The 24,631-nt window shown below is 42.9% G+C and overlaps 1 protein-coding gene across 1 annotated transcript in view; it reads left to right on the forward strand.

Moving 5' to 3' along the window:
- The window catches only part of ARMC8 (armadillo repeat containing 8), a 66,683-nt gene extending 43,869 nt beyond the window's left edge, over positions 1-22,814 (forward strand). The window contains 7 exon segments of the mRNA XM_036849818.1: positions 2,413-2,505; positions 4,861-5,010; positions 5,715-5,810; positions 11,091-11,186; positions 15,556-15,628; positions 17,033-17,126; positions 21,629-22,814. Of these exon segments, the coding sequence (XP_036705713.1) occupies positions 2,413-2,505; positions 4,861-5,010; positions 5,715-5,810; positions 11,091-11,186; positions 15,556-15,628; positions 17,033-17,126; positions 21,629-21,662 (636 nt within the window). The 3' untranslated portion in view covers positions 21,663-22,814.
- Positions 22,815-24,631: the final 1,817 nt, after the last annotated feature.

Below are 24,631 nucleotides of genomic sequence, written 5' to 3' on the forward strand. Positions count from 1 at the left end.
GACAATTATTCAGCAAGCAGAAATCTTGGAACAAAAAGGGAGAAACAACTTCCTTCAGTTGTTCTGAAGGAAGGGGAAGGCGAGATAGGATACCAGAGCTTCTGTCTGTTCCTCTGCCCTGGTGGTGGGGGTCTCGGCTGAGGATGATCTGGTTGCAGTCAGTGCAACACTTTTAATCATCCTCAACAGCTCTTATGTTGCCTCAGATCCACCTTCAGAATATTTAGGGTCTAGTTAGAAAGTAAGTTAGATGAACTCAGGTATAGGATCATTAATATGATTGATTTTTTAATATTAAAAATAAACTGGACTCTTAACTGGAAGGGAAGGAAATGGTATAAGAGCATTTATTGGGCCAGTTGACAAAATGGGAATATGGACTGTAGATTCAAAAAAAGTATTGTTGTAATGTCAGTTTCTCTGAATTTGGTAAGTGTTCTTTGGTTATCTAAGAGAATATTCCTTGTTCTTAGGAAATACTCATTGAAGTATTAAGGGTAAAGTGGCATGATGCCTGCATTCTGCTTTCAGAGGGTTCAGAAAAAGATAAATAATGTGGATATGGGTGTGTAGAATGAGAGACATAATGATAAAACAAATATGGCAACATGTTAAAAATTGGTGAATCTGGTATACAGATTGCCAACAAACACATGAAAGGATGCTCAACATCACTAATCACTAGAGAAATGCAAATCAAAACTACAATGAAGTATCACCTCACACCGGTCAGAATGGCCATCATCAAAAAATCTACAAAGAATAAATGCTAGAGAGGGTGTGGAGAAAAGGAAACCCTCTTGCACTGTTGGTGGGAATGTAAACTGATACAGCCACTATGGAGAACAGTATGGAGGTTCCTTAAAAAACTAAAAATAGAACTACCATAAGACCCAGCAATCCCACTACTGGGCATATACCCTGAGAAAACCATAATTCAAAAACTGTCATGTACTACAATGTTCATTGCAGCTCCATTTACAATAGCCAGGACATGGAAGCAACCTAAGTGTCCAGCGACAGATGAATGGATAAAGAAGATGTGGCACGTATATACAATGGAATATTACTCAGCCATAAAAAGAAACGAAACTGAGTTATTTGTAGTGAGGTGGATGGACCTATAGTCTATTATACAGAGTGAAGTAAGTCAGAAAGAGAAAAACAAATACCATATGCTAACACATATATATGGAGTCTGGGGGGAAAAAAATAAAAGGTTCTCATGAACCTAGGGGCAGGACAGGAATAAAGACGCAGACTTAGAGAATGGACTTGAGGACACGGGGAGGGGGAAGGGTAAGCTGGGATGAAGTGAGAGAGTAACAGTGACATATGTACCCTACCAAATGTAAAATCGATAGCTAGTGGGAAGCAGCTACATGGCCCAGGGAGATCAGCTCAGTGCTTTGTGACCACCTAGAGGGGTGGGATAGGGAGGGTGGGAGGGAGGCGCAAGAGGGAGGGGATATGGGGATGTATGCATACATATAACTGATACAGTTTGTCATACAGCAGAAACTAACACAACATTGTAAAGCAATTATACTCCAATAAAGATGTTTAAAAAAAATTGGTGAATCTGGGAGAAGAATATATGGAAGTTCCTTATATTAGTCTTGCTACTTTATAAGTTTGAACTTATTTCAAAATAAAAAGTTTTTTAAAAAACTGCACAATTTGTATATAAATCTGCATTGCTTAAGACATTTCTAGAATCCACTTGAAAGATGGCCTTCTAAGCATTTGTTAGTGATGATACATCAGTCCTCTAAGGTTTGAATTTTTTAGAAACTACAAAACCTATTTTCAGCCAAGTATCATCAGTTAAATGGTCAGACTAACTCATGCTATTTTAGATATAAAATGTGATATGACCATAAAAGTACAAGACTGTTTTGCTTGTATGATTGATAAGTAGTCCTGAAAGTAGTTCTAAAAGATGAATTCTACAGCATGTTGATGAATAAGATTAACAATTTGTAAGGAAGACAGTTCCATTCTAAACCAGCCATATTGCTTCATAGTCACAACTTGTAAAGAACACCTGAGACCACATGCTGCGTGGGGGGGGGGGTGGCCGTCTCAGAGGAGGGTGAGAAGAATACGGATAGGTAATGGGATCATAAGGGTGTGTGTGAAACGTACACAGAATTAGGCTATCTCCTGAGTCTTTCAGGACTACAGAGAAAAAGGAAACGACAGGGTTTATTTTGGTTTTGGATTTGTGAGGGAATCATTGTTCTTGACCTTCTCAAGGTGATTTTTCTGGCCGCCTCACTCCCTGCTTTGTGAAGGTTGCTTGGAATTGGGTAAGAGTAGGAAAGAAATAGGAGGCAGAGTGCCAGGGTATATATACACTTCGTTAACAGACCTGACTTTAAAACTGTTTTTTCTCCTTTCTAATCACAGCCAATTTTAGAATCGGGAGCTGTAGAGCTACTTTGTGGATTAACCCAAAGTGAAAATCCTGCTTTACGAGTGAATGGAATTTGGGCTTTAATGGTATGTTTCACAAAGAGGAGGGAGCAGTTATCAAAGTTAAAACTAAAGAATGTGTTTTTGAAATGTCTGGAATTTTCTTTTTTAAAAATCTTGCTCTTTTGGCCCAGTTCTCTGAAGACTTAGGACCTAGAAGACTTCATTCACCTTTCAGATTCAAATATAAGCAAGTTGCTTGGCCACTGTGTTCCTCGGTTCTCCTGTTTATTAAGAAAGGTGGACAGGTGTTGAAACTTGACATCTAATTTTGGGAACAAAAAGTTTTCCTCCTCATGAACGTATTGATATCTGTATAGCGCTGCCTACTTTACAAAGTACTTTCGTGTCTCCTTTATAACGTCTTTGTGAAATAAGCTAGAGAGTGTACATATTTTACAGATGAGTAAGCTAAGCGCAGAGCGGTTAAATAACTTCCCCAAGGTAACAGAATTGGGGTATGCATGCTCAGTGATTTCTTAACAGTTTCTAGTAAATAATTTATAATAATCTGAATTCTAAAACTATATAACTATGAAGTCAGAGAACCATTTTTCCTTAAAATTTTTTTACATAAAATTTATTGAAATTGAAAATAGAGTAATTCTCCATGAATTTTTAAAACATAATTATAGTAGTTATATTTCAATACTGTGTGCCAGACACTAAACTAGGTGTTTTATATTTGCTATCTCTAATTTTTATTTTACATTATATTGGTATATATTCACCTTACAGTTGGGAAACTGGAACTTAGAAGGTAAATGAATCATCTAAGGCCTCACAGCTAATAAATGATGGAAATGGGTTCTGAACCTGTCCCAAGCCCATATTCATCTCCCTGTACTGTGCTATATTTGCTGTCTTTTCACACGAACTTTGGATGGAAATAATCATCTTCCAAGAAAGCACTGAGTGTAGTAGATTCACAGTTATTTTTCTCCTTAACTTACCAGCTTTTGGCACTTCTCTTTCTTGAAACTCTTTCCCAGGACTTAATTTTTTTTTTTTTTTGCCTCCCTTTGTACTTAGCCTCCTTTTCAACCTCTTTCTCAGGGAACATTCCCCCGAGTTTCAGTTCCCAGTTTCTACTTCCCTTTACACTACAGTTTCAGGGACTTCATCTACTCTCATGGGTTCAACTCCCCCTAATAGAAGAGGTTGCTTTGGAATATACATATCCAGATGGAACTGTACCCTATTCGCCAGGTATATCACTTAAATGGTTAATGGGACTTCATTTGAGGGCTCCCTGACGAGCACAGTTTTAATGTTGAAAATTGAATTTATCCCACTCCTCAAATTCATATTAACCATCTTATTCTCATCAGTTTCCATATTATCAGTTATTATGTTCTCTGTCCACAAAATATAAAACCTTGGAATTCTCTTTGACCTGGGTCTCTTGACACCCAACTCAGTACTCTTTTTGCTCTGCCATGTTGCCTTGTGTTATTAGGTAACTTGATCTTTCATATGTCTTAGATCCTTAATTTTAAAAAGTTCCTGGAGGGCAATAACCACATATTATAATAAGTTTCTAGTTTATAAGAGATTTTTTTTATACCAAAAGTTGATTTATGAATTATTTAGAATCAGCCATGGTTTTTTTTTTTTCCTTCAGACCTATTATAGCTTTAGGTTAAGGTGGGGTAATCCATAATGTGTCCAGAAAGGAGAAAAAGGAGCAAAACAACTCCTGCCCATCTGGGGCTGCTAGTAGGTTGGATACATCTCCCACCCCCAAGAGCTTCCTGCATGATATGGCCCAGCGGATCAGCACCTAGCATAGAACTGTGAACACAGTAGGTGTTTCCTGCGAGTAAAGTTAACAAAACCCACTACTTATTTTCATGCATAATAAGGGAGTACATTTAAGTCTTTCTCAAAGTGCAAGGCACAGTATAGTTGTTAGTAGTCATTTTGTTATTAAAGTGCACACAAAGCAACTTGATAACCAGAAGGATATTCTCAAAAGTAACCAAGCTCATAGATACAGAGAACAGATTGGTGGTTGCCAGAGGTAAGGGTGGGGATGGGAGAAATGGGTGAAGCGTTTGGTTTTTTAATTTAAATAAATTGAATTTTAAAAAATATAATAGTAGATTTTGTATTTATTTGAGAAATCTTAAGACATGCAAATGCCATGTCAGGAAGTGGTCATATTACTCATAGAGGAGTATATATAGGAGTGACAGTTATCTTTCTTCTGACAGACAGAATTATAGGTGATTAACAGGAATCAGAAAAATGATGTGACTTATCCTTAAGGATTTTCTGCAGATTCTGTTTATACTTTGAAAATTATCAGAATTACTATTAAAATATAATTTAATAATGCAAATATAGGCATGATTCTTGAAACTTCTTTAATCCTTTCAGAATATGGCATTTCAGGCTGAACAAAAAATAAAAGCAGATATTTTACGAAGCTTGAGTACTGAACAGCTATTCCGGTTATTATCAGATTCAGATTTGAATGTGCTGATGAAGACATTGGGCCTTCTTAGAAATCTCCTCTCTACTCGCCCAGTAAGTAAAATCACCCAGGTTTCCAGATTAGCTACCCCTGCATAGGCATCACAAAACATTGCCCTGCCTCTCTGCTCCCATCAACATCTGCCCAGAAGTGTGATTCAAATGCTGCCCCTTCCCAGAGAAGCCAGGAGTTGATGTTTAGACGTGTCACCTTCATAGGTGTTCTGGGAGCTGTTTCACCATATGGGCACCTAACCCTCCACTCCTGCACTGCCTGTCCTCTCGTTCCTCCGTGCTGGATGGGAGCCAGCCTTGACTTGTTACTTGATTTTACTTGATTTGCTGGCCCGGATGGGTTTTCTCGTCTGCCTAAATCACTTATCTCTGGGGCCTCAGCTTCTTTCCCTTTAGAGACTCCTTCTCAGTGCTATTCCGTAGATACCTCCCTGCCCCGCCCACATTGACTGGATTGACCTCTGAAGGTGTCAGCATGGAGAGCAGTGGGCATATGTCAGAGCAGGAGAGGCTGAGCCTTGGTGTGGGGTCTTTCTCGTTCGTTGTTCTCTAATGTTCCCTGAGCAACAGGGTCAGCGGCCTTCAGGCAGATAAAGAAACGTGGGTGGTTCCCTTCTCTGTGCCTCACTTGTTTTCTGAGTCTTCTCTGTACATTGTTTAAGTTTTGGAAGCCTTCTGTTCTTTTCTGTGGTCTTTTTCTTTGTTCTCCAAATGTTAATTGTGGGTTTCCCATTGTTTTACAGCACATAGATAAAATAATGAGTACTCATGGAAAGCAAATTATGCAAGCTGTCACCCTTATTTTGGAAGGGGAACATAACATTGAGGTCAAAGAGCAGGTATGTGTTCCTTTTTTTCTTTTTTTTTTGTAGGAATATCTTCTGAGTGTGAGTACCAAGAGAGATCGTAATTAGGAGTCTCCTGAAATATTCAAGTCTGCAAAAGACAGGGTGCTGAGATCAGAGGTGCTGTAGAGACAAGAAAGGTCTGAGGGGAGAGATCCTTCACCACCCCTTAAACTCTCTTCAAGAATTCCTCCTCTTGGAATGGAAGAAAACATGACCAGAGTCTATACTTTTACCCTCTGTGTCATGCTCTGTACCTACTATTCGTCTCTACAGGGATGGCCACCTCTGACCACCCTAGAGTGAATCCTTTCTCCAGGATTCACTATTTCTAGCCCTCTATATCACCATGCTCTGAACTCAAATTCCTACGATTCCCTGATGAAATAATCCCTTATGCTGGAGACATCTTTTATTTCTTTATTCTCATGCTTCCCAGTTCCTTGTTTCTATCCCATACCCCTACTTTCTGTTGTGTTTCAATAGGGCAAGTTTAAGGTAGGCATGAAAATACAGAGGCTATGCGTTCATCAGGAGACAGTTTGGGAATTACTTTTCTATAGTTCCTGGGATTGATTATAGGATTTTTAACATAGTATATATTTTGTCATAAAAGGAAAAGTCACCTGCAAACTTAAATTTTTAACACAAGATCTGAGGTTATGGTAATATTCAGCTTTCTGACATAAATGTTGGCTACATGGGTGTGTTCATTTCACAGTTCATTGAGCTGTACACTTACATGTATGGAAGAAACTTGCCCAAAGTTATCGTGGAGAGTTGGACCCAAAGTCTAACTGCAGGGCCCACGCTCCTTATCCTCTGTGTTCCTGAGTTAGAGTAGTTCATCAGGCTTCAAAAGAACAGTCCAGGAAGCAAGAGTGGTAGGTCTTGGGAGCTGTGTTGGAATTTGTGAGCAAAAAAGGTGATAGATTTGACAAAGTGCTTTTAAGATGGATGTTGTAGGTAATTTCTATTGAAATTCAGTAATAAACAACCATGTTTTTTGATTAACAGAAATTTAACACAGAAAAACTATGATCTTGTAGGCATCACTGAAATTAGGGTGAATGAGATTTGTTTCTGGAACACAACAATAAAGAAGAGGCAGTGTTAAAAATAAACTATTCTACCTGGAGAGCATAGACATTTGTTTATAAAGACAGCTCACCTAGATAGAATTCCACTAACTTGAAAAGCGAAGCAAGGTAGAAAGGTGAGGCAAGATTTGGATGAAGGCAAAAGAAAAGGCCAACAACAATAGGGTGTTTTGGCAGGATACAGTGATACCCTCTCACAGATTTGGGTGATGGTCCAGAAGTAGGCTACTCTGGGGAGTCTTAAACTGTCTGGTTTTTAGCTAGGAGTTTAATTCTTCTCAAAAGTATCAAAAGATACATTCTTTTCTTTCTTTTTTATTGAGATATATTGATACACAATAAGATACATGTATTTAAAGCATACAGTGTGATAAGTTGAAATATATATATATACCATGAGACGATCACCATGATCAAGATGGCAAGCATATCTATCACTGTCCTTAGATCAGGAACAGGACAAGTATTCCATTCTTACCACTCCTATTCAACATCATACTGAAACTGCTATCGAGTACAATAAGGCAAGAAAAAGAAATAAAAGGCATACAGATTGAAAAGGAAGAAATAAAACTCTTCCCAGGCAACATGAAAGTCTGTGTAGAAAATGTCATGGAGTCAAGCTAAAACTAGTCAGTGAGTTAACCAAGGGCACAAGAAGAATCAATTGTATTTTTATATACTAGCATGAACAAGTAGAAATTGAAATTTTAAAAACGGTATCATTTATAATAGCTCAGAAAAAAATGAAACTATGTCTAAGTCTCACAAATTATGTGCAGGATCTGTTTGCTGAAAACTATAAAACACTGATAAAGAAAGCAATCTAAGATCTAAATAGATATATACCATATTAAAATGTCATTATATATTACCCTTTACATATGTTGTTGGATTCAGTTTACTGAAATTTGGTGAGGAATGTTTCACATCTATATTCATGATAGTGGTGAATAGCCTTCTTGTGATGTCTTTGTCTGGTTTTTGATATTGGAGTAATGCTTGCCTCGGGGAATGAGGTGGAAGTGTTCTCTCTTCAATTTTCTGCAAGAAAATTTGTGAAGAATTGGTCGTCTTTCTTTCTCAGATTATGGTGGTATGTACCAGTGAAGCCATCTAGACCTGGTGTTTCTTTTGTGGAAAGGTGTTCAGCTACAAATTCAATTTCTTTTATAGAAATAGAACTATTCAGTTTATCTGTTTCTTCTTGAGTGAGCTTTGACATTGTCTTTCAAGAAATTTGTCCATTTCATCTATGTTTTCCAATTTATTAACATAAAATTGTTCAAAATATTCTCTTATGTTTTTAAAGTCTGTAATATTCTTTGCAGTGAACTGTCTTTTGTACTTTATATTGGTTAATTCCTTTTTTCCTGATTCAGTCTGTCTAGAGGTTTATCAATTTTATTGATCTTCTCCAAGAAGCAGCTTCAGTTTCATTGATTTTTTCCCCCCTTTTATTTTTGTATTATCTATTTCAGGGGTTGGCAAACTTTCTACAAAGGGCAAGACAGGTATTTTAAGTTTTGCAGGCTATACAGTCTCTGTAGCAACTTCTCAACTGTGCTTTTTTTTTTTTTAACATCTTTATTGGAGTATAATTGCTTTACAATGGTGTGTTAGTTTCTGCTTTATAACAAAGTGAATCAGTTATACATATACATATGTTCCCATATCTCTTCCCTCTTGCATCTCCCTCCCTCCCACCCTCCCTATCCCACCCCTCTAGGTGGTCACAAACCACCTAGCTGATCTCCCTGGGCTATGTGGTTGCATCCCACTAGCTTTCTATTTTACGTTTGGTAGTGTATATATGTCCATGCCACTCTCTCACTTTGTCACAGCTTACCCTTCCCCCTCCCCATATCCTCAAGTCCATTCTCTAGTAGGTCTGTGTCTTTATTCCCATCTTACCCCTAGGTTCTTCATGACCTTTTTTTTTTTTTTCTTAGATTCCATATATATGTGTTAGCATATGGTATTTGTTTTTCTCTTTCTGACTTACTTCACTCTGTATGACAGACTCTAGGTCCGTCCACCTCACTACAAATAACTCAATTTCATTTCTTTTTATGGCTGAGTAATATTCCATTGTATATATGTGCCACATCTTCTTTATCCATTCATCTGTGCTTTTCTAACCTGAAAGCAGGTATAGACAATGTAAGCACGTAGACGTGGCTGTCTTCCAGTAAAACTTTATTTACCAAAACAGGCATTGGGTTGGGTTGTATTTGGCCCACAGGCCATAATTTGCCAATCATTACCTCTATATCATTGATTCCAGTTGTTCACATGAGTGTGTGTGTGTGTTGCTTTTATCTCTGCTCCCTAGCTCATGTGTTAAATTGACTTGGCCCACGAACTAAATCAGTCTCTTTAAGATTTGGTTTCTTGTCTCCTCAGAATATTTACAGTAGGAGTATGTGGGCATCAAAGCAGAACTCTAGGTCACTCTGCCATGCTGGACAAGCCTGAGGATGCATAGGTGTATTCTAACACTCCAAGAAGGGGGAATCACTTGCCTATCTTGCTGGCCTAGGCTATTCTGAGGACTATTTCCTGAAATCCCCCCTTATACCCACTGTCTTAGTAGGAAGAGAGGGGTAGTTCTTCCCTAGGTGAGTCTAAATTCTTTTCCGTGGTTAGAGTCCAAATCTGTTTTTCCCCCTTGCTTTCCCCTCAGTCCTGAAAAATTCAAGGGTGTTGTGCACGTCAAGACTTCTGACAGGCTCACCATGTACCGGATCACTGTGAAATCTGATGTCTTCCTCAGATCATCTCTCTCCCACTTCTGGGGCGTATCAAGGTCTCCTCTTCATGATTTAAGTACCCTGGAATGAATAGTCCCCCAGTGCCTTGGATCATAAATTGCATTTTCTGTTTCCTGTATCCTAGAGGCAACCTTTTTTGGTGCAAACTTCAGGACTCACTCCTTAACAATGTAGTTACTGCAGTGCAGTAATCTAGGAAAAATAAGATCACACACCCTTTAAGATACCTGAGGGTTTGGGCCATAGCAAGAAAACGTTCTCCTCAGTGAGCTATAACCTGCAAGCTGAATTAGCTTAAGGCTAGCAAAGAGAAAGGCTAAAATTGGAGAAAATTATTTGAATCCAGGCACCATCCCCACCTCTCATCACTTTCTTTGAGTAATTCCTTACTCTACTCCTGGACTCAGTGTCACTTCCTCCAGGAAGCCTACCCTGACCGTTGCATTATCACACAAATGCACTTAGTACTTTCTCAGTTCTGTTTTTACCTCAGTTGCACCCCAGTGAAATGTAATTGTGTGCTGGCTTTGGAGTTAGGGAGAGTGTCCTATTCCTGTCTCAGCCTGTTGCCCAGTGGAGTGGGCAGAGTGCACGCACATTATAGGTGCTCGGCCAACGTTTGTTGAACTGCTAGGGCTGTCACTGGCTCAGTATCCCTGTCACCGTCCATTCACTTTTACCTTAATCCTTGCCTCTTGCTGGTCTGGCTATGAGAATGTAACAGCCAACGAGAGCAGTCTTTTCCTCCAGTACCAGCGTGGTGATTGTCCTCATGATAGACTGTCCTGCCAGCTGGCACAGGCTCCCTCTAACCTCCACATTAGGCCAGCCTGGACTAAGCTCCTTCACACATTTTGCTTCCCTTTCTGTTCCTCCAGTAGGGTTCAAAAAAGTCAAGAGGTGCTCATTGCATGTGGCTAGTGGACGGGGATCCAGAAGGTCATGAGCTTGGAAGCAAGTGGTATTTGGAAGGGGAGGTAGCAGGGAGTTACAACACCTTTGAAGCTTCTACCAAAGAGACTACCTCTTTGAAGAAACCTTGTGGGTTAGTAGCAAGAGCTTCTCTTAAAAATGAAATTTTCAAGAAAATCATAATAACTTACATTTTCCCTTTGATTTATGTGATAGCGTGAACTATGGCTGCCTTTGCCTAGCAGTGATGGTTTATGCCCAGAAAGAAGCCACTGAAACATTTGGGTTCTCTTTTACCTAAGGCAGACTGTGCTTAGGTGTGGTTACTTTTGTTGGCAGTGACGTTATGAGATAAGAAATCAGGGCATTCAGAGTGGAACCTGTGAGAATCCATGTACTTCAGATGGGAAATTGCCTAAGTTCTTGAGAGAGCTTGAGTCTGGGGACTTGAGAGCTTTCCTGATCGCTGGCCCTTTGTTCTTTTCCAGACACTGTGCATCCTAGCCAACATAGCAGATGGGACAACGGCAAAAGAACTTATTATGACCAATGATGACATCCTGCAGAAAATCAAGTATTACATGGTAGGCCTTTGTCCCTTTCATGGCTCTACACTAGCTGCACATTAGAAGGCAAGCACCGTAGCACTGTTAGCTCAAAACAAATTGTGCGGAGATTAAACAAAGAATAGACTCCTCTGTAACAGATTCCAGAAACTCTCTTCCATCCTGAAGGAAAAAAAGACACCAAGCTTTTGAAGCTTGTGCCATTCCCCACCCTATCGTCTGATTGCCTTCCTCTTACACAGAGACAACTTGGGCTCTTGGCCTTCTCTCAGTGCCCCCAAAGCTTCCCTCTCAAAGCTTCAGTCCTGTGCGGATGAACCCTCTAGCCTCTGGTATCTCTGGCTCTTGTTCTTTGATCATTCTGCTTTCAGTCACAATCTGCTACGTACTTGCAAACGCCTCAGCCACCTACTGCCATGGCCCTACCCGGGATCTTGTCATCACCAGAATCTGCCCGTTGCCAAAATGGAAATCAAACATCCCTCCTCTTTTCATTCTGTCGGTGTCTCCTAGCAAAACCCTAATTGTGGATGAACCTGTCTTCTCTTTGCCTCCTTGTCAGAGTTAACAACTGCAGAGAAAGGCACAGAACCGGGCTGACTGGTTTCATGTTAAATTCACATTTACAGACCCCACATGGGCACTCAGCACTGCCTGGTACCCTCCTGTGATTCTCCAGCAAGCTGGTGCCTCCATTCTCCAGAAGAATAGGTTCTTACCTTCTCCTCATTCTTTAAACCTCACCTCTTATCTCCCTCATCACTCTTAGTGGTGACCTCACCTTTTGTTTTACTAAGAGGATAGAAGCCAAAATCCTTCAGCAGTTCCCTATTACACCTTGAATAAAATCCATCCCCCCTTTTGATGGCCTGTGGAGTCCTACATGACCTGACTCATCTGTATCCCCCAACTTCTCTCATTCCCCTCTTCCCTTTGTTCACTACACTGACCTCTTTCTGCTCCTGGAGGAGGCCATGCATGTTCTTTTCTGCCTCAGGACCTTCACACATGCTGGCTCCTATGCCTGGAACACCGTTCTCCCCATGGGATGCCTTCTCACCTCTCAGATCTTAGCTCTGCTAACACTTCCTTGTGGGCTCTCATCTGCGTGGGTTATTCTTTGTTACTGCATGATTGAGTGAAGTACTCCCTTCAGAGCACTTAGCTCAATTATCGCAACATATAGTTGTTTGTGTGCCTACCGACTGTAAGCTCCCTGAGGGTAAGGACTGTATCAGTTCTGTGCACAATTGTATATCCATCACCCTGTACAGTGCCTGGCCTTTAGTATATGCTTAGTAAGTATTTGTTGAATGAAAACCATACTGCTTCAACCGGGAACTCCCTTATCCTTCCAATACCAGATCCACATAGTATCTCTGTAATCTTCTGAAAGTTTCTCTGGACTTCCCATCCCCATTGAGGTACACCTATCTCTCTGCTGCTGTTCAGAGCCAGACTTAAAAGCGTCTTCTGCACATGCTGTCTCCTTCCTCACCACTAACTTCACTCTTTAGCCCACTTCATCTGGCCTCCACCCCCATTGCTCAACTGAAACTGTTCTGGGTAGGGTCACCAGTGACCTCCTGTTATGCCAAGTCCAAAGGATGGTTTTCTCCCCTCAACTTTCCTCACTTATAGTGAATTTCAGCACAGCTGTTTCCTCCTCCTGGAAACATTCTTCTCTCTTGGCTTCCATTCCATTATGCCTCCCTGCCTAGCCCTGGACCTTTATCTTTTCTCTCCCACATGTACTCTTGAGATTGATGGTTCCTACCCTTTGTTGCATGGTGGAGGAATCTTTCAAAGCCTGTTGCCTTGCCCCTTTCCTCCCGAGATTCCGATTTAATAGTTCTGGGGTGTAGCCTGGGCATCATTGTTTTTTTTTTACAGTTCCCCAGGTGGTTCTTAGGTATAGCCAGAGCTGAGAACCACTGGTTTAGGGACTCTCATCCACTCCCACGGCTTTTACTGTCATCTCTATTCTTTGTTTGGTTTCTGGGCTCCAGTTCAGTAGTCAATTTTGATAAATAGATTAGGTATTATCTTATTTACACTGTCATGGTATCAAGCAATACAAAACACAACCACAATAATGGTTACTGGCCTTCAAAAGCCATGACAACAAGCTTCCCTTATGGTGTCTACAGCTTTACAAATGCTGGTTCTTTTCTTAATGGGCAGGAGGGGTTGGGGAGCAAGGTCCGAGGGTCACACGGAGGGTATTCGCCAGCCTAGACCTCTCTTCTGAACTCTGGACTCGTATATCTTCCTGCTTACTCAGCATCTCTCTGTGGCTGTCTGAAGCCTCTTGAGGTTGGTATTTAAAAGTCGATTCTTAAGTATCTCCCCTAAACCTAAATTTCTCCCCTCCTGACCTTTTCCATCTGAGTAGAGTGGCTCTGCCATCTACCCGTTACTCACACCAAGGAGTCAGTCTTTATTTCTCCAGCTCCTTCATCTTGTAATCCAATTTATCAGTAGGTCCTGTTAGCCCGGCCCCTAGCCGCTCTGGATGCTGTTGACTTCTTTCTGTCGCCACTGCTCTCACCCTAGTTCAAGCCACAGCCTCTCATACCTGATTGACCATAACAGCCTCCCAGACACCTCAGCACTGTCACTCCAGTCCCTTCAGCCTGGGTGACCTTCTAAAAATGTAAATCAGGTGTTGTCCCTCCACTGCTTAAATCCTTCAGGGCTTCCTGTCAACTCAGAATGAAATCTGTCCTTACTCTGGCCTGCAAGGGCCTGCATCTCTGGACTAATGTTACTCTACTTTTCCATCTCAATATGCATAAGCTCTACAGTTTCTTCTTACCTCAAAACCTTTTCGCAAACTTTTCCCTCTTCTTGGTACCTCTTGCTCTTTGTACACCTGGCACCTTCCTATTCTTCCTATTTTTTATTCTTCCTCTGTATAAATATTGCCTCCTTCAAAGAGATCTTTTCTGTCCATTTCACTTAAAATTAGGTTCCCACCCCTCCACCCTCCAGTTTTCCCTATCACAGCAATTTGTTTCCTCAAAAAATGTTTATTGAGTGAAAGATGGATGAACTTATATGTAGTAAATACTTACTGTTGTATTATAAATAAGTTCATTTATTCAACAAATACTCATTGCTGGCCTGATGCTGGGAGAGCAGATGACACATTTTATTCTGTTTTGTCTTAGTGGAGCCCCAACTGGACAGCTCTCTAAAAGTCTTGGCAGGTAGGAGGGAAAAAGAATCACCAACCATAGAATTCTTATGAAGGAAGGCGTGTGCTTTTCTTTGTCTCTGCTTAGTTCAGGTATAGTTCTACATGGCAAGATGAGTCTGTCTCAGCCTTCAAGAAACTATTGAGCATATATCGTGTCACGGTATTTCACAGATATGCATAAGTTATTTAAGTGTAGTGGGGACTTTCTTTTTTTAATTGACCAATTAAAAAATCATCTGTAACACAGAGATCAGACTTGTGGTTGCCAAGGAGGGGGAGGGGGAGGGGGAGGGATGGACTGGGAATTTGGGTTGGTAGATGCAAACTATTACATTTAGGATGGATAAACAACAAGGTCCTACTGTATAGCACAGGGAACTCTATCCAGTCTCCTGGGACAAACCATAATGGAAAAGAATATTAAAAAAAGAATGTATATACATGTATAACTGAGTCACTTTGCTGTACAGCAGATATTGGCACCGCATTGTAAATCAGCTATACTTCTGTTAAAAAAAATCATCTGGAAAGATTGTTTTACCACTGGGTCCTCATTCATTTAGGAGAAAGCACTGTATATGGATAAATAATAACTTAAGCAAAAATGGTTGTACTTTCAGTACATAAAGAGAAATAAACAAGAAGTGTGTTTCAGGAGAATAGGAGGCTCCTTAAGAATAGTAGAGACTTAGTCAAGTTTTTTGTGATGTGCCTATAGAAACGAGTACTTTGAATCAGATAATCAGTAGCCAAAGAGATAAATACTAAGTGCACATCCATTCAGTTTATTGGCCCTGAATGTTTCCTACTGTAGAGAAAGTATAGTCAAAAGCATAGACTTGTCATATGCCAGTGTTCCTGTGTGTATGGGTTGAGTGATAAATTGCAGACTGCACCTGTGGCCCTAGAGGTGTTTTGTTTGGCCAGCCAGAGGGTTTCTAAAATTTGAGTATGAATGTCTTTTGGCAAGGCTTCACTCCCCAGTGTGCCGGATTTCCTACCATTCTCTTGTCTTTAGCCCAACCTGTTCACCCATTAGTATTAATTTTGTGGCCTCCCCAAGACATTTGGGTTTGAGGTCCCTACTTCAGACTTTTAGGCTATTGGAATTGCCTGTGGTACGTTACCAAAAATGACCTCAAATGAGATTACCTCTGTTTTTGTTTCCTTTTCTGCATCAAATAGGGTCATTCACATGTCAAATTGCAGCTTGCTGCTATGTTTTGTATATCAAACCTCATATGGAATGAAGAGGAAGGTAAGAGATTGGTGAGATTTGTTCTGAAGAAAATTATGGGAAGGAAGGTCTTGCACAGGAAAGGCATCAGGCGCCCCTGAAATCCTGGGTAGAGGCACCTCTCATTGGCCCCCAAGCCCCCAACCGTGTCACCTTGGTACGAATGAGAATCCATGGGTCCAGTTAACACTGAGCCCCACCGTGGGGTCAGCACTGTTCCAGATTACTGAACGTGAGGGTGGAGGAGACCCTAGGGAAGTGAGTGACAGTCCTTGTCCTTGAGAGGGCTGAGGAGGAGGATGGTGAGAGGCACTTGAAGAAGACGAGAGGTGAGGGTGGGCAGGAGAATTGGCCTTTCACTGTGAGCAGGGGGAGCACATGAAAGGCCTACGGGCAGATGAGCTTAATGGGGAAGAGGGTGCGTTGGTGAGAAGGGAGAACTACACTGTCCCCGGTGGAGCAGCCAGTCTGTGAGGGGGCCCCTGTAGCTCTCCACCTTGACTGTGCGTTAGAATCACCCAGGGGTTTTTGCACCAGCCAGTTAACTCAGAATCTCTGGGGGTGGTCTCCAGACATAAGTGTTTTTTTGAATTCCCCAGGTGATTCCAATGTACAGCTAAGGTAGTGAACACGTGCAGGAGAGCAGTGGGTCTCAGTGCTGGGTTGGCTGCATGAGAATCACCTGAGGAACTTTGTAAAACGCAGATTTCTGGGCTCTACCCCTAGAGATTCTGGTTCACTGGGTCTCAAGGAGGTCAGTGCATGAGTGAGTCACTGTGGGCTCTTCAGGGGGGGAAGAAAGAGTCCAGGAGAATTACCCTCCTTAGCACTGTGTCCAGAACAAAGTGGAAGGAGGAAAAACTGCATTCAGCCTGCAGGCCGAGAGACCAAGTAACAGCCGGGCACCAGGGAAACAAGCTGCCCTCAAGGAGGTCCTAGTCTAGTTGGAAGATAGAACACAGCAGTGCGGAGTTGGAACTGCCACATGCTGAGAGGCAGCAGGAAGTGCTGGGAGGTCAGAGGAGGGTGGAAGAGAACGGAAGGGGAAAACAAGACTGGTTTGGAGTAGGAAGAGCCTGGCTAAGTATGTCCAGAAAGAAGTGATGAAGATGGGGCCTGATGGCAGGGCCTTGTGCCAGGCTGAAGAAGCTGACCTTGACCCTGTGGTCCATGGAGAAATTAATCCAGCAGCAGAACCCTGGATGGACTGCAGGAAGGAGGGTCAAGAGGCAGAGAGACCAGTTAGAACGCTGTTGGAGAATCCAAGCATGAGGGGATCTGGCTGCACTGGGGAGAGTGGAGGGCGAGGGGGTGGAAGGGGAGAGGGCAGAGGACACTGGTAAGGCTCCAGATTGTTGGCTGTACATTAAGGAGAGCAATTGCCTGGGTCATGTTCCCAGTAACCTGCTAGCTTTCATCTCTCAGGCTCACAAGAACGCCAGGATAAATTACGAGACATGGGCATCGTAGATATTCTGCACAAACTGAGTCAGTCACCAGATTCAAATCTTTGTGACAAGTGAGTATCAAAGTAAAAGGGCCTTGCTTTGGGGTATGTTGCATTCTTTTATGACAGGGTTTGAGTTGCTTAGTAAGTCACATGGCCAAACTCAAAATCTTTTAGATTCTTGGATTCCCTTCTTAATAATCTGTCAGTCAACTGTGTGACATTTGAGTAAGAGATAAACTAATAATTAGCAGATTATTAAAGATTCTCATCTCACTCTGAATTAACATGAGCCCAGGCCACCTTAGTGGGACTCTGGAGAGGATCCAGAGGTCATTCCCTTTCAGTCCCTCGATCATTAGAATAGAAATGCGTGTGGCCTTTCGGAGAGCAGAAACGAAGGCCAATTATAAAAACATTCATTAGCTCAGAACCTCACTGAGCGCCTGCCTTGTGCCAGCCTGGCCTGGCTGCTGGGGATGCAGCAGTGACCACTAAGGAGTCCCTGTCCTCAGAGAGCTCAGCTTTTCTGGGTGAGGCGAGAGTCGTAGTCAGAGACCCCTCTAAGCTCAGGATAGCCAAGATCGTTTTTCCTGGCTGTGGACCCTTCTTATAACACAGCCTTCGTTTTCCAGCTCACTTTCATTCTCCACACTCGTGAGCAGGGCTCAGAGTGCTTCATGGTCTGGCTCTGCCTTCCTTGTGCTGCCCCCTCCCCCGTGCCCACCCTGTGCTCCAGCCACACCTGCCCTCTTACAGTATCACACCTTCAAGCATTTACACCTTCTTTTCCATCTGATTTGCCATCCCAGTCCCCTCGCCTCTGAATCCCCATTCATTCAACAAATATATATATATATCTTAATACCAACCTCTACCAGGCATCGTTTCAGGCATCGGAGATATAAGGGTGAATAAAATTGATGACATCCTTGCCCTCATGTAACTTACATTCTAGTACAGAAGACAGACAATAAGCAAATGAATATGTAATATGATAGCAGATAATGAGAGGTACTACGAAGGTATAAGCAAGGGTGAGGGAATGGAGAGTAAGAAAGCTTCATGTGGTATAAATTAGTCCCAGCCTCTCCGAGGATGTGACATTTGATCAAAGACCTGGGTGAAATGAGAGAGTCTTCCAGGCAGATGCTTAGAATAGTATTCCAGACAGGGGACAGTGGGTTCAAGGCCCTGAGGCAGGAATGAGCTTGAACGTTCAAGAAGCAGCAGGAAGACCAGTGGGGCTGGGGAAAAACGAGCGAGGGGGAGAGTGGTAAGAAGTGGACCCAGGGAGGCAGTGGGAACAACTGAAGAGCCTTGTAGACTGTGGCAAGGACTTTGGATTTTATCCAGATTTTAATAGGAAGTCAGTCATTAGAGAGTTTTGAGCAGAAGAGACAGTATCTGATTCAAATTTTTAAAAGATGGCTCTGGTGGCTGTGTAGAGAACGGTCTGTAGTAGGGCAGCAGTGGAAGCAGGGAGACCAGCTAAAGGCCGTTACAGTCGTGTTAGATAAGAGATGAGGGTGGTAGTGCTGGGAGTATTGAGAAGTGGTTGGATTCAGGATTTAATCTAAAGGTAGAGCCAACAGGTTTGCTTATGGATTCAATGTAGGATGTTAAAGAAAGAGAGGGGGGCTTCCCTGGTGGCGTAGTGGTTGAGAATCTGCCTGCCAATGCAGGGGACACGGGTTCGAGCCCTGGTCTGGGAAGATCCCACGTGCCGCGGAGCAACTGGGCCCGTGAGCCACAATTACTGAGCCTGCGCGTCTGGAGCCTGTGCTCCGCAACAAGAGAGGCCGCGATGGTGAGAGGCCCGCGCACCGCGAGGAAGAGTGGTCCCCACTTGCCGCAACTAGAGAAAGCCCTCGCACAGAAATGAAGACTCAACACAGTTATAAATAAATAAATAAATAAAAGAACGTGAATTTCTTTAAAAAAAAAAAAAAGAAAAAGAAAGAGAGGAAAGGAAAATGCCTAGAGTTTTAGCCCAAGCAGCTGAATAGAGGGTTTACCAAGATGGTCATTTGCCAAGATGGTGAAGAATAGAAGAGAAGTGGGTGGGGGTAGGGAGAATCAAGAGTTCTTGTTTGGCGTGCTGACTTTTGGATGCTATTAGATACCCAAGGGACTCGGGAGAGTGGGGCTGAAGATATGAATTGGGATGGTATATAAAGCCCTGGAGCTGGCTGAAGTCACTTAGGGAGAATAAACGAGAGGGAGAGAAGACAGGAGGGCCAAGGACCATGCTCTGGGACACCCCACCGCCACCTTTAGGGGAAGATGAAGAAGGTCCAGCAAAGGAGCAGGAAGAACAACCGGTGAGGCAGGCAGAGACCTGGGCGCATAGGTGTCCTGAAAGCAAGGGCGGAGAACGCCTGGACGATGGCCATCCGTCCTTCAAAACTCAAATCAGGTTGTCACCTCCGCGGAAGAGTCTTGCTGGATCCTTCTGCACCCTGGCCCCCAGGCCTTGCTAGGGACCCCTCTCTGCTCCCATAGGACACAACACATGGTGTTACGGCTATCAGCTTGCTTACCTGCTCCACAGAAGGGAAGAGGCACTTGTTTAATTGTTCCTCAAGTGAATGGCTGGGCCAGATGGAGCACAGAGAGCTGGGCCCCTTCCTCCCTGAAGCTCGCCATCCAGTGGGTTAAAGACAAATCCCCGAATAACTGCAGCCCAGCCTGCCGCTCAGATGAGTGTTCCTTCAAAGGCAAGTCAAGGCTGGCCACATGCTGAAGGTGGGATTTGAGCTGTACCTTGAGGACGGGAACCTTCATGTCTACCTCCACAGCAGCAGTAACAGCTGCTGGCTTAAATGACAGGCTCTGTCAGCCCGTCTCTTCTGGCCGAGAGCCAGACTATTCCCTGGGTTTCTTTTCTTGTGTTTGTTCAGAAATTAAAATAGTTCTGCTTAAAATCATCTCTGGGATGACCTGGAAAGAGGCCTCACCAGCATGAAGTGGGATAGTTTTAAGCCCTGGCCTGCATTGCTTAGACCAATCTGGTCTGCACTGCTTAGACCAATTTCTATGGCACATACATTGTCAGCAGTTCTTAAACCCTATTAAAAGGGTTAAGGTCTGAGCTACTCTACCTCAGTCCATTTAAGGAAAGGTAACCTTGCCTACAAAACCATCCATCTGAAAGACTCCTTGGATATTAATAGATAGCAGAAAGATAATGAGGGCACAGTCTCTGAGGTCCGATATAATCAGATATAGCCAAACCCTTAGAAAGATCCAGAAGGAGTCTGAATTGACGATTTTAAAGAGTAATACAGAATTTCGATCAAGACCCTCATGTGGGCTTTCCCACCATAGTAAAGTCTGTTACCTAAAGACAACATCTTTCAGGTTCTTTGTCTTTAAGGCTTTGTGATCCTTTGACTTTGAGACACTTACAGATGAGGAGCTATTGCTAACTAGGCCTCTCCACCCCAGCCTCAGAGGGCCTCAGGTTTGTGAAGTTATGGTCAGTAAGAGGTAGCCTGTGGCATTATTCATAAACTTATTTCCTAACAAAATGACCTTGTAGAACCCAACTTGCTCTTAACTTGGAGTGGTCTGTATGGAACTTTCTGTTCTGATGAACTGGACTATTTGCAACTATCATCCTTATAGAGTCTTAAATAATTGCAAGAATATCCCTTAGCACACCTCTTTTAAAACTGTAGATTGTATCCATTACTGCAGCAAAGAAACTGCGCTTGAGTCCAGCTTATCGCTGCCCAATCTGCCTTGGTATACTTTCATCAGCTAATAGTAACAGAAAAATTTAACCTTTTCTTTCTATAACTTAGAAGCGGAGATCATTGCCAAAACCTGACTTCCTAACTTCCACAATTGCAGCCTTTACCAAATCATGATGGGAGACTAAAGGAGGCCTTCTCAGTCCCAGCTCAAAGGAAGTCACTTTTATAAGGATCAGGATAGGTTAAGGCATTGCCCACATTGCACCTTTTCCTCTCCAGCTAGCTAACTTTTTCCCTAATCACTGTAACAACCCACATTCCACATCAGTCAGTGTCATCAGGCATGACGAGAAGAATGGGGTAAAACTGTAACCTCCCTTCCTCAGTTCTGAGGCATGTGAACCACCAGACAGCCTCATCCCAGGAGCTCTTTGCCCCTCCCACGCACCTTCTAATCAGTCCCTACCCGCCTCTCCCCGGTCAGTGTTCCTCTTAGCTTCCCAGAGCCCTAAGTGTCCTCCCCAGTGTCCTGCAGCACTAGATAAAACCTGCATGGCAATAGGAGAAAGTCAAGAATCCCAGATCCACCACAACTATATGCCAGTGACAAAGGAAAATTATAGAATGTCACTGGGTTGCAGCAGCTATAAGGACAAGAGCAGGACCACAGGAAGAGGCTGCAGCCAGCATGGGTTTGACGTGTGTGCTGACCGCAGATCTCTGCCCTTTACAGTAGGTGTCCCACTGGGCTTACCCCGGTTCCCTTGGGGGACCTACCTTTTTAGACTTTCCCAGCTACCGTCTTTGAACCATGGGCTTTTTGCTTTAATGACACTTCTGAGATGACGGCTAACGGGAACTTTGTGATTTCAGGGCAAAGATGGCACTGCAGCAGTACCTGGCGTGATGGGAACGCCCTGGGCGCCTGCGAGCATCCCACATCCTTGTTAAAGGAAGTACAGGAACTAGCCTCATTTGATTCCTTCTATTTGCACAAGTCACCTTGGACTGCAGGGAGCTGTTTTGCAAAAGCAATTTGGTAGGCTTAGATCTCAAATTCACCTTGAGAACATTTTTTTGAGGTAGTAATTTCCTCAGAGGACTATTGTGTTTTGTTTTGTTTCTTTCTGAGCTACCTGGACTCTTTATTAGAACAATCAATTATTTTCCTTCGGACCTACAATTTTTTGCCTATGCTGCAGCCACTTTGTGAGTGAGAATGGCTGTGTGTGTGTGTGTGTGTGTGTGCGCGCGTGCGTGCATGTGGGTCAGGATGAATGGACGTGTGTGTGTGAGGGATACCTCAAAGTTTTCTCTTCTTATTTTGTGTGAAAATCTCTTTTCTACAGATTTTCCAGGGTTTAAGCATTGCTTGCTGTATAAAAATCTTTACTGAATTATATACAGTTTGAATGAAATGTTATTTTAAAAACAAAACGATTGTTAAGTGTTCCATAAAGGTTATGTTGAATTTTGGTCAGATGAATATTTGTAAGTAAAAAATATATGCATTTCTGAACCTCAACTTACATAGATTTTCTTTATAAAAAACAAAAAAAGAAAAAAACAAAACGAAAAGGTTGGCTATAGTTGGCCTGAATAACAGGCACGATATATGGTGCTGTGCAAAATAGTAAGCTAGCATCTTATACTGCCGTCAATATCAGCAGGTACAGAGCCTCCTTTCAGCCTAATTCAATAAGCTCTCAGGCTTCCAAGTCAGATGGACAGAGTCGGGTGGAGTGAGGCGACAAATGCACCACAGGTTTTCTGAAACATCAAAGGGAAGTATAACTACTGATAGTGAAAGCCCAGCCATGACTGGTGGGCTGTGCTTGGCAGGAACTGGGCACTGAGAGCCTCCCAACTGCCCTAAATCCTGTCACTGGTATAACAGTAAGTATATGGCGGGATTTAGAACCAGTCATGGAACCTTAAGCTCCAACTAAAGTAGGTCATCACTTCGTGGAAACAAAGTCCGATCACCTTGTGCTTCCTGAAACAGCATATATCACTGTGAAACTAAAGAACGTCCTACAGACGCATCTGTAGGAAGAAGCAAAGAACAGGATAGTTTAGAAAGCTGTTTTTCTCTTGGCTATACTCAGCAAATTCTATATACTTGTCACTCAGGACTGCTATTCAGTGTGCTTTTGTAAAATGAGATGGAAATTTTAGTAAGCGATGCGGCTAAGATTTTTTTCCTGCATGAAGCCCAAAGCACTGACGTTTGAGAGAAGGGAAGGGGGTCTCCCCAGGAGGACCACAGATGACCGCCTTTTCCAGCCACTACTGCTTAGCCCTTCAGCCCTCAGCTTGGCACACGCTCCAACTTCTGGGTCCGCTTCAAGGTGAACTCAACGAGGTTGCTTTTGACTGTTTGAAGGTACAGCCAGCCTTGCTTTTCCCTTTGCTCTGCGAAGTTCAAAGGCATCGCGGCCAGGAGGCGAGGTCTGCGGCCCAGAAGCGTGCCCTGAGTGCGTGCACCCGATGGGTTCCCCAGCCCACCAGCCACTCCTGACGGGGCACCCCATCACCACCCTGCTCCTTCCTTGGAAGAGTTAAACATGTTTGATTGCAAATGAATGTTTTTAAAATGTATTTAATGCCGGTTTTTTCTGTTCTCAACACGACCACCCAAGATTCAAACACAGAGATTTCCAAGTTGTTATTTTTTCAGAACGTTACCGATTTAAAAATCTGTCACAACAGGAACTTGGGTTTTGTGCAGCCATCAGAGTGCTAATGTGCAGAAGCCAGTTTAAAGAAAATGGAGTGTATTGGGGAAAAAGCCTTATTTAGGCCCACTCATTGACATTTCTAGTACTGGGAAAATATCCTTGGTTGGCATTTGTAACACAAAACACTATAGAGTTGGTATTTAAAGTACCAGGTAAATATAAGTAAACCAATAATGAATTGCTGAGACAATCTTGAACCCAGATAGCATTGGAAAGTGGAAAGCCCAATGAAATGACACTTTCACACTTAAACTCTGTGGATAAATCTTGCCTGTGGCTATAAACAGATGGTCAAAGAAAAAGTGCTTTACTATGATTAACTTTTCTGAGTTGAATGAAGGAAAATGTATTTATTAAAACAAAGCTGTTTGCTGCTTTATGCAGGTGCAGTGTTCAGTCAGCAAGGAAGTGGGAGGAATGGGACGTGGTCTTGTGTTTCCACCCAAGTTCTTAACTAAGCTTCTCGCTCTCTCTAATACTGCATTCTGTTTCTCCTTTTGTGCCCTGATTGTAACCCAAAATTTATGAACTAGAAAAGAATGTCCAATTTAATAAGTTGCATTTTTTTCCTTAAGCACTTTATGCAGAACAATACATGTTCTTCTGGTAGTGTTTGGATAATATGATTTTAACACATGCTAATAAAAGCCAAGAAAAAGCATGGCAACTTCTAAAAAGGAGTCTGTTTTCCAAATACCTAGAACATTAGGAAACATTAGAAGATGATGTGTACTGGCTTTCGGAACCTGAGATTCTTGGTGAATGAGAGGCTGGGAAGTGACTTTGCATTTCAGAGGCGGGGGCCAGCGCCCTAGGGTAACTGCAGCTTCCGGGGGCCTCTGCAGCGGTCTGCGGCCCCCTCTTCCTGGTCTTTACAGGTGGCCATTTCCGGCCACCAGGACTCCCCCCTCCGTCCTATGCCACTCCTCCCCTGCCACCACCCACTGGACTCAGGCCCAGAGCTTGGCAAATGACCCTCTGCACAGGCGCCCTGCATTTACTGGAAGCGAGGCCTGGGAAGGGGGGGGACTGACCCCAGATCCTGCTGGAGAGCCGACAGGGAGGTTCCAGACACCCTGCCACCTGGGATAGGGGCTGGTGCTTTCCCAGCCCTGCTCCTTTGCACTGACCTTCC

This window comes from Balaenoptera musculus, chromosome 4 (genome assembly GCF_009873245.2).
Source record: "Balaenoptera musculus isolate JJ_BM4_2016_0621 chromosome 4, mBalMus1.pri.v3, whole genome shotgun sequence".
Taxonomy (NCBI): Eukaryota; Metazoa; Chordata; class Mammalia; order Artiodactyla; family Balaenopteridae; genus Balaenoptera; species Balaenoptera musculus.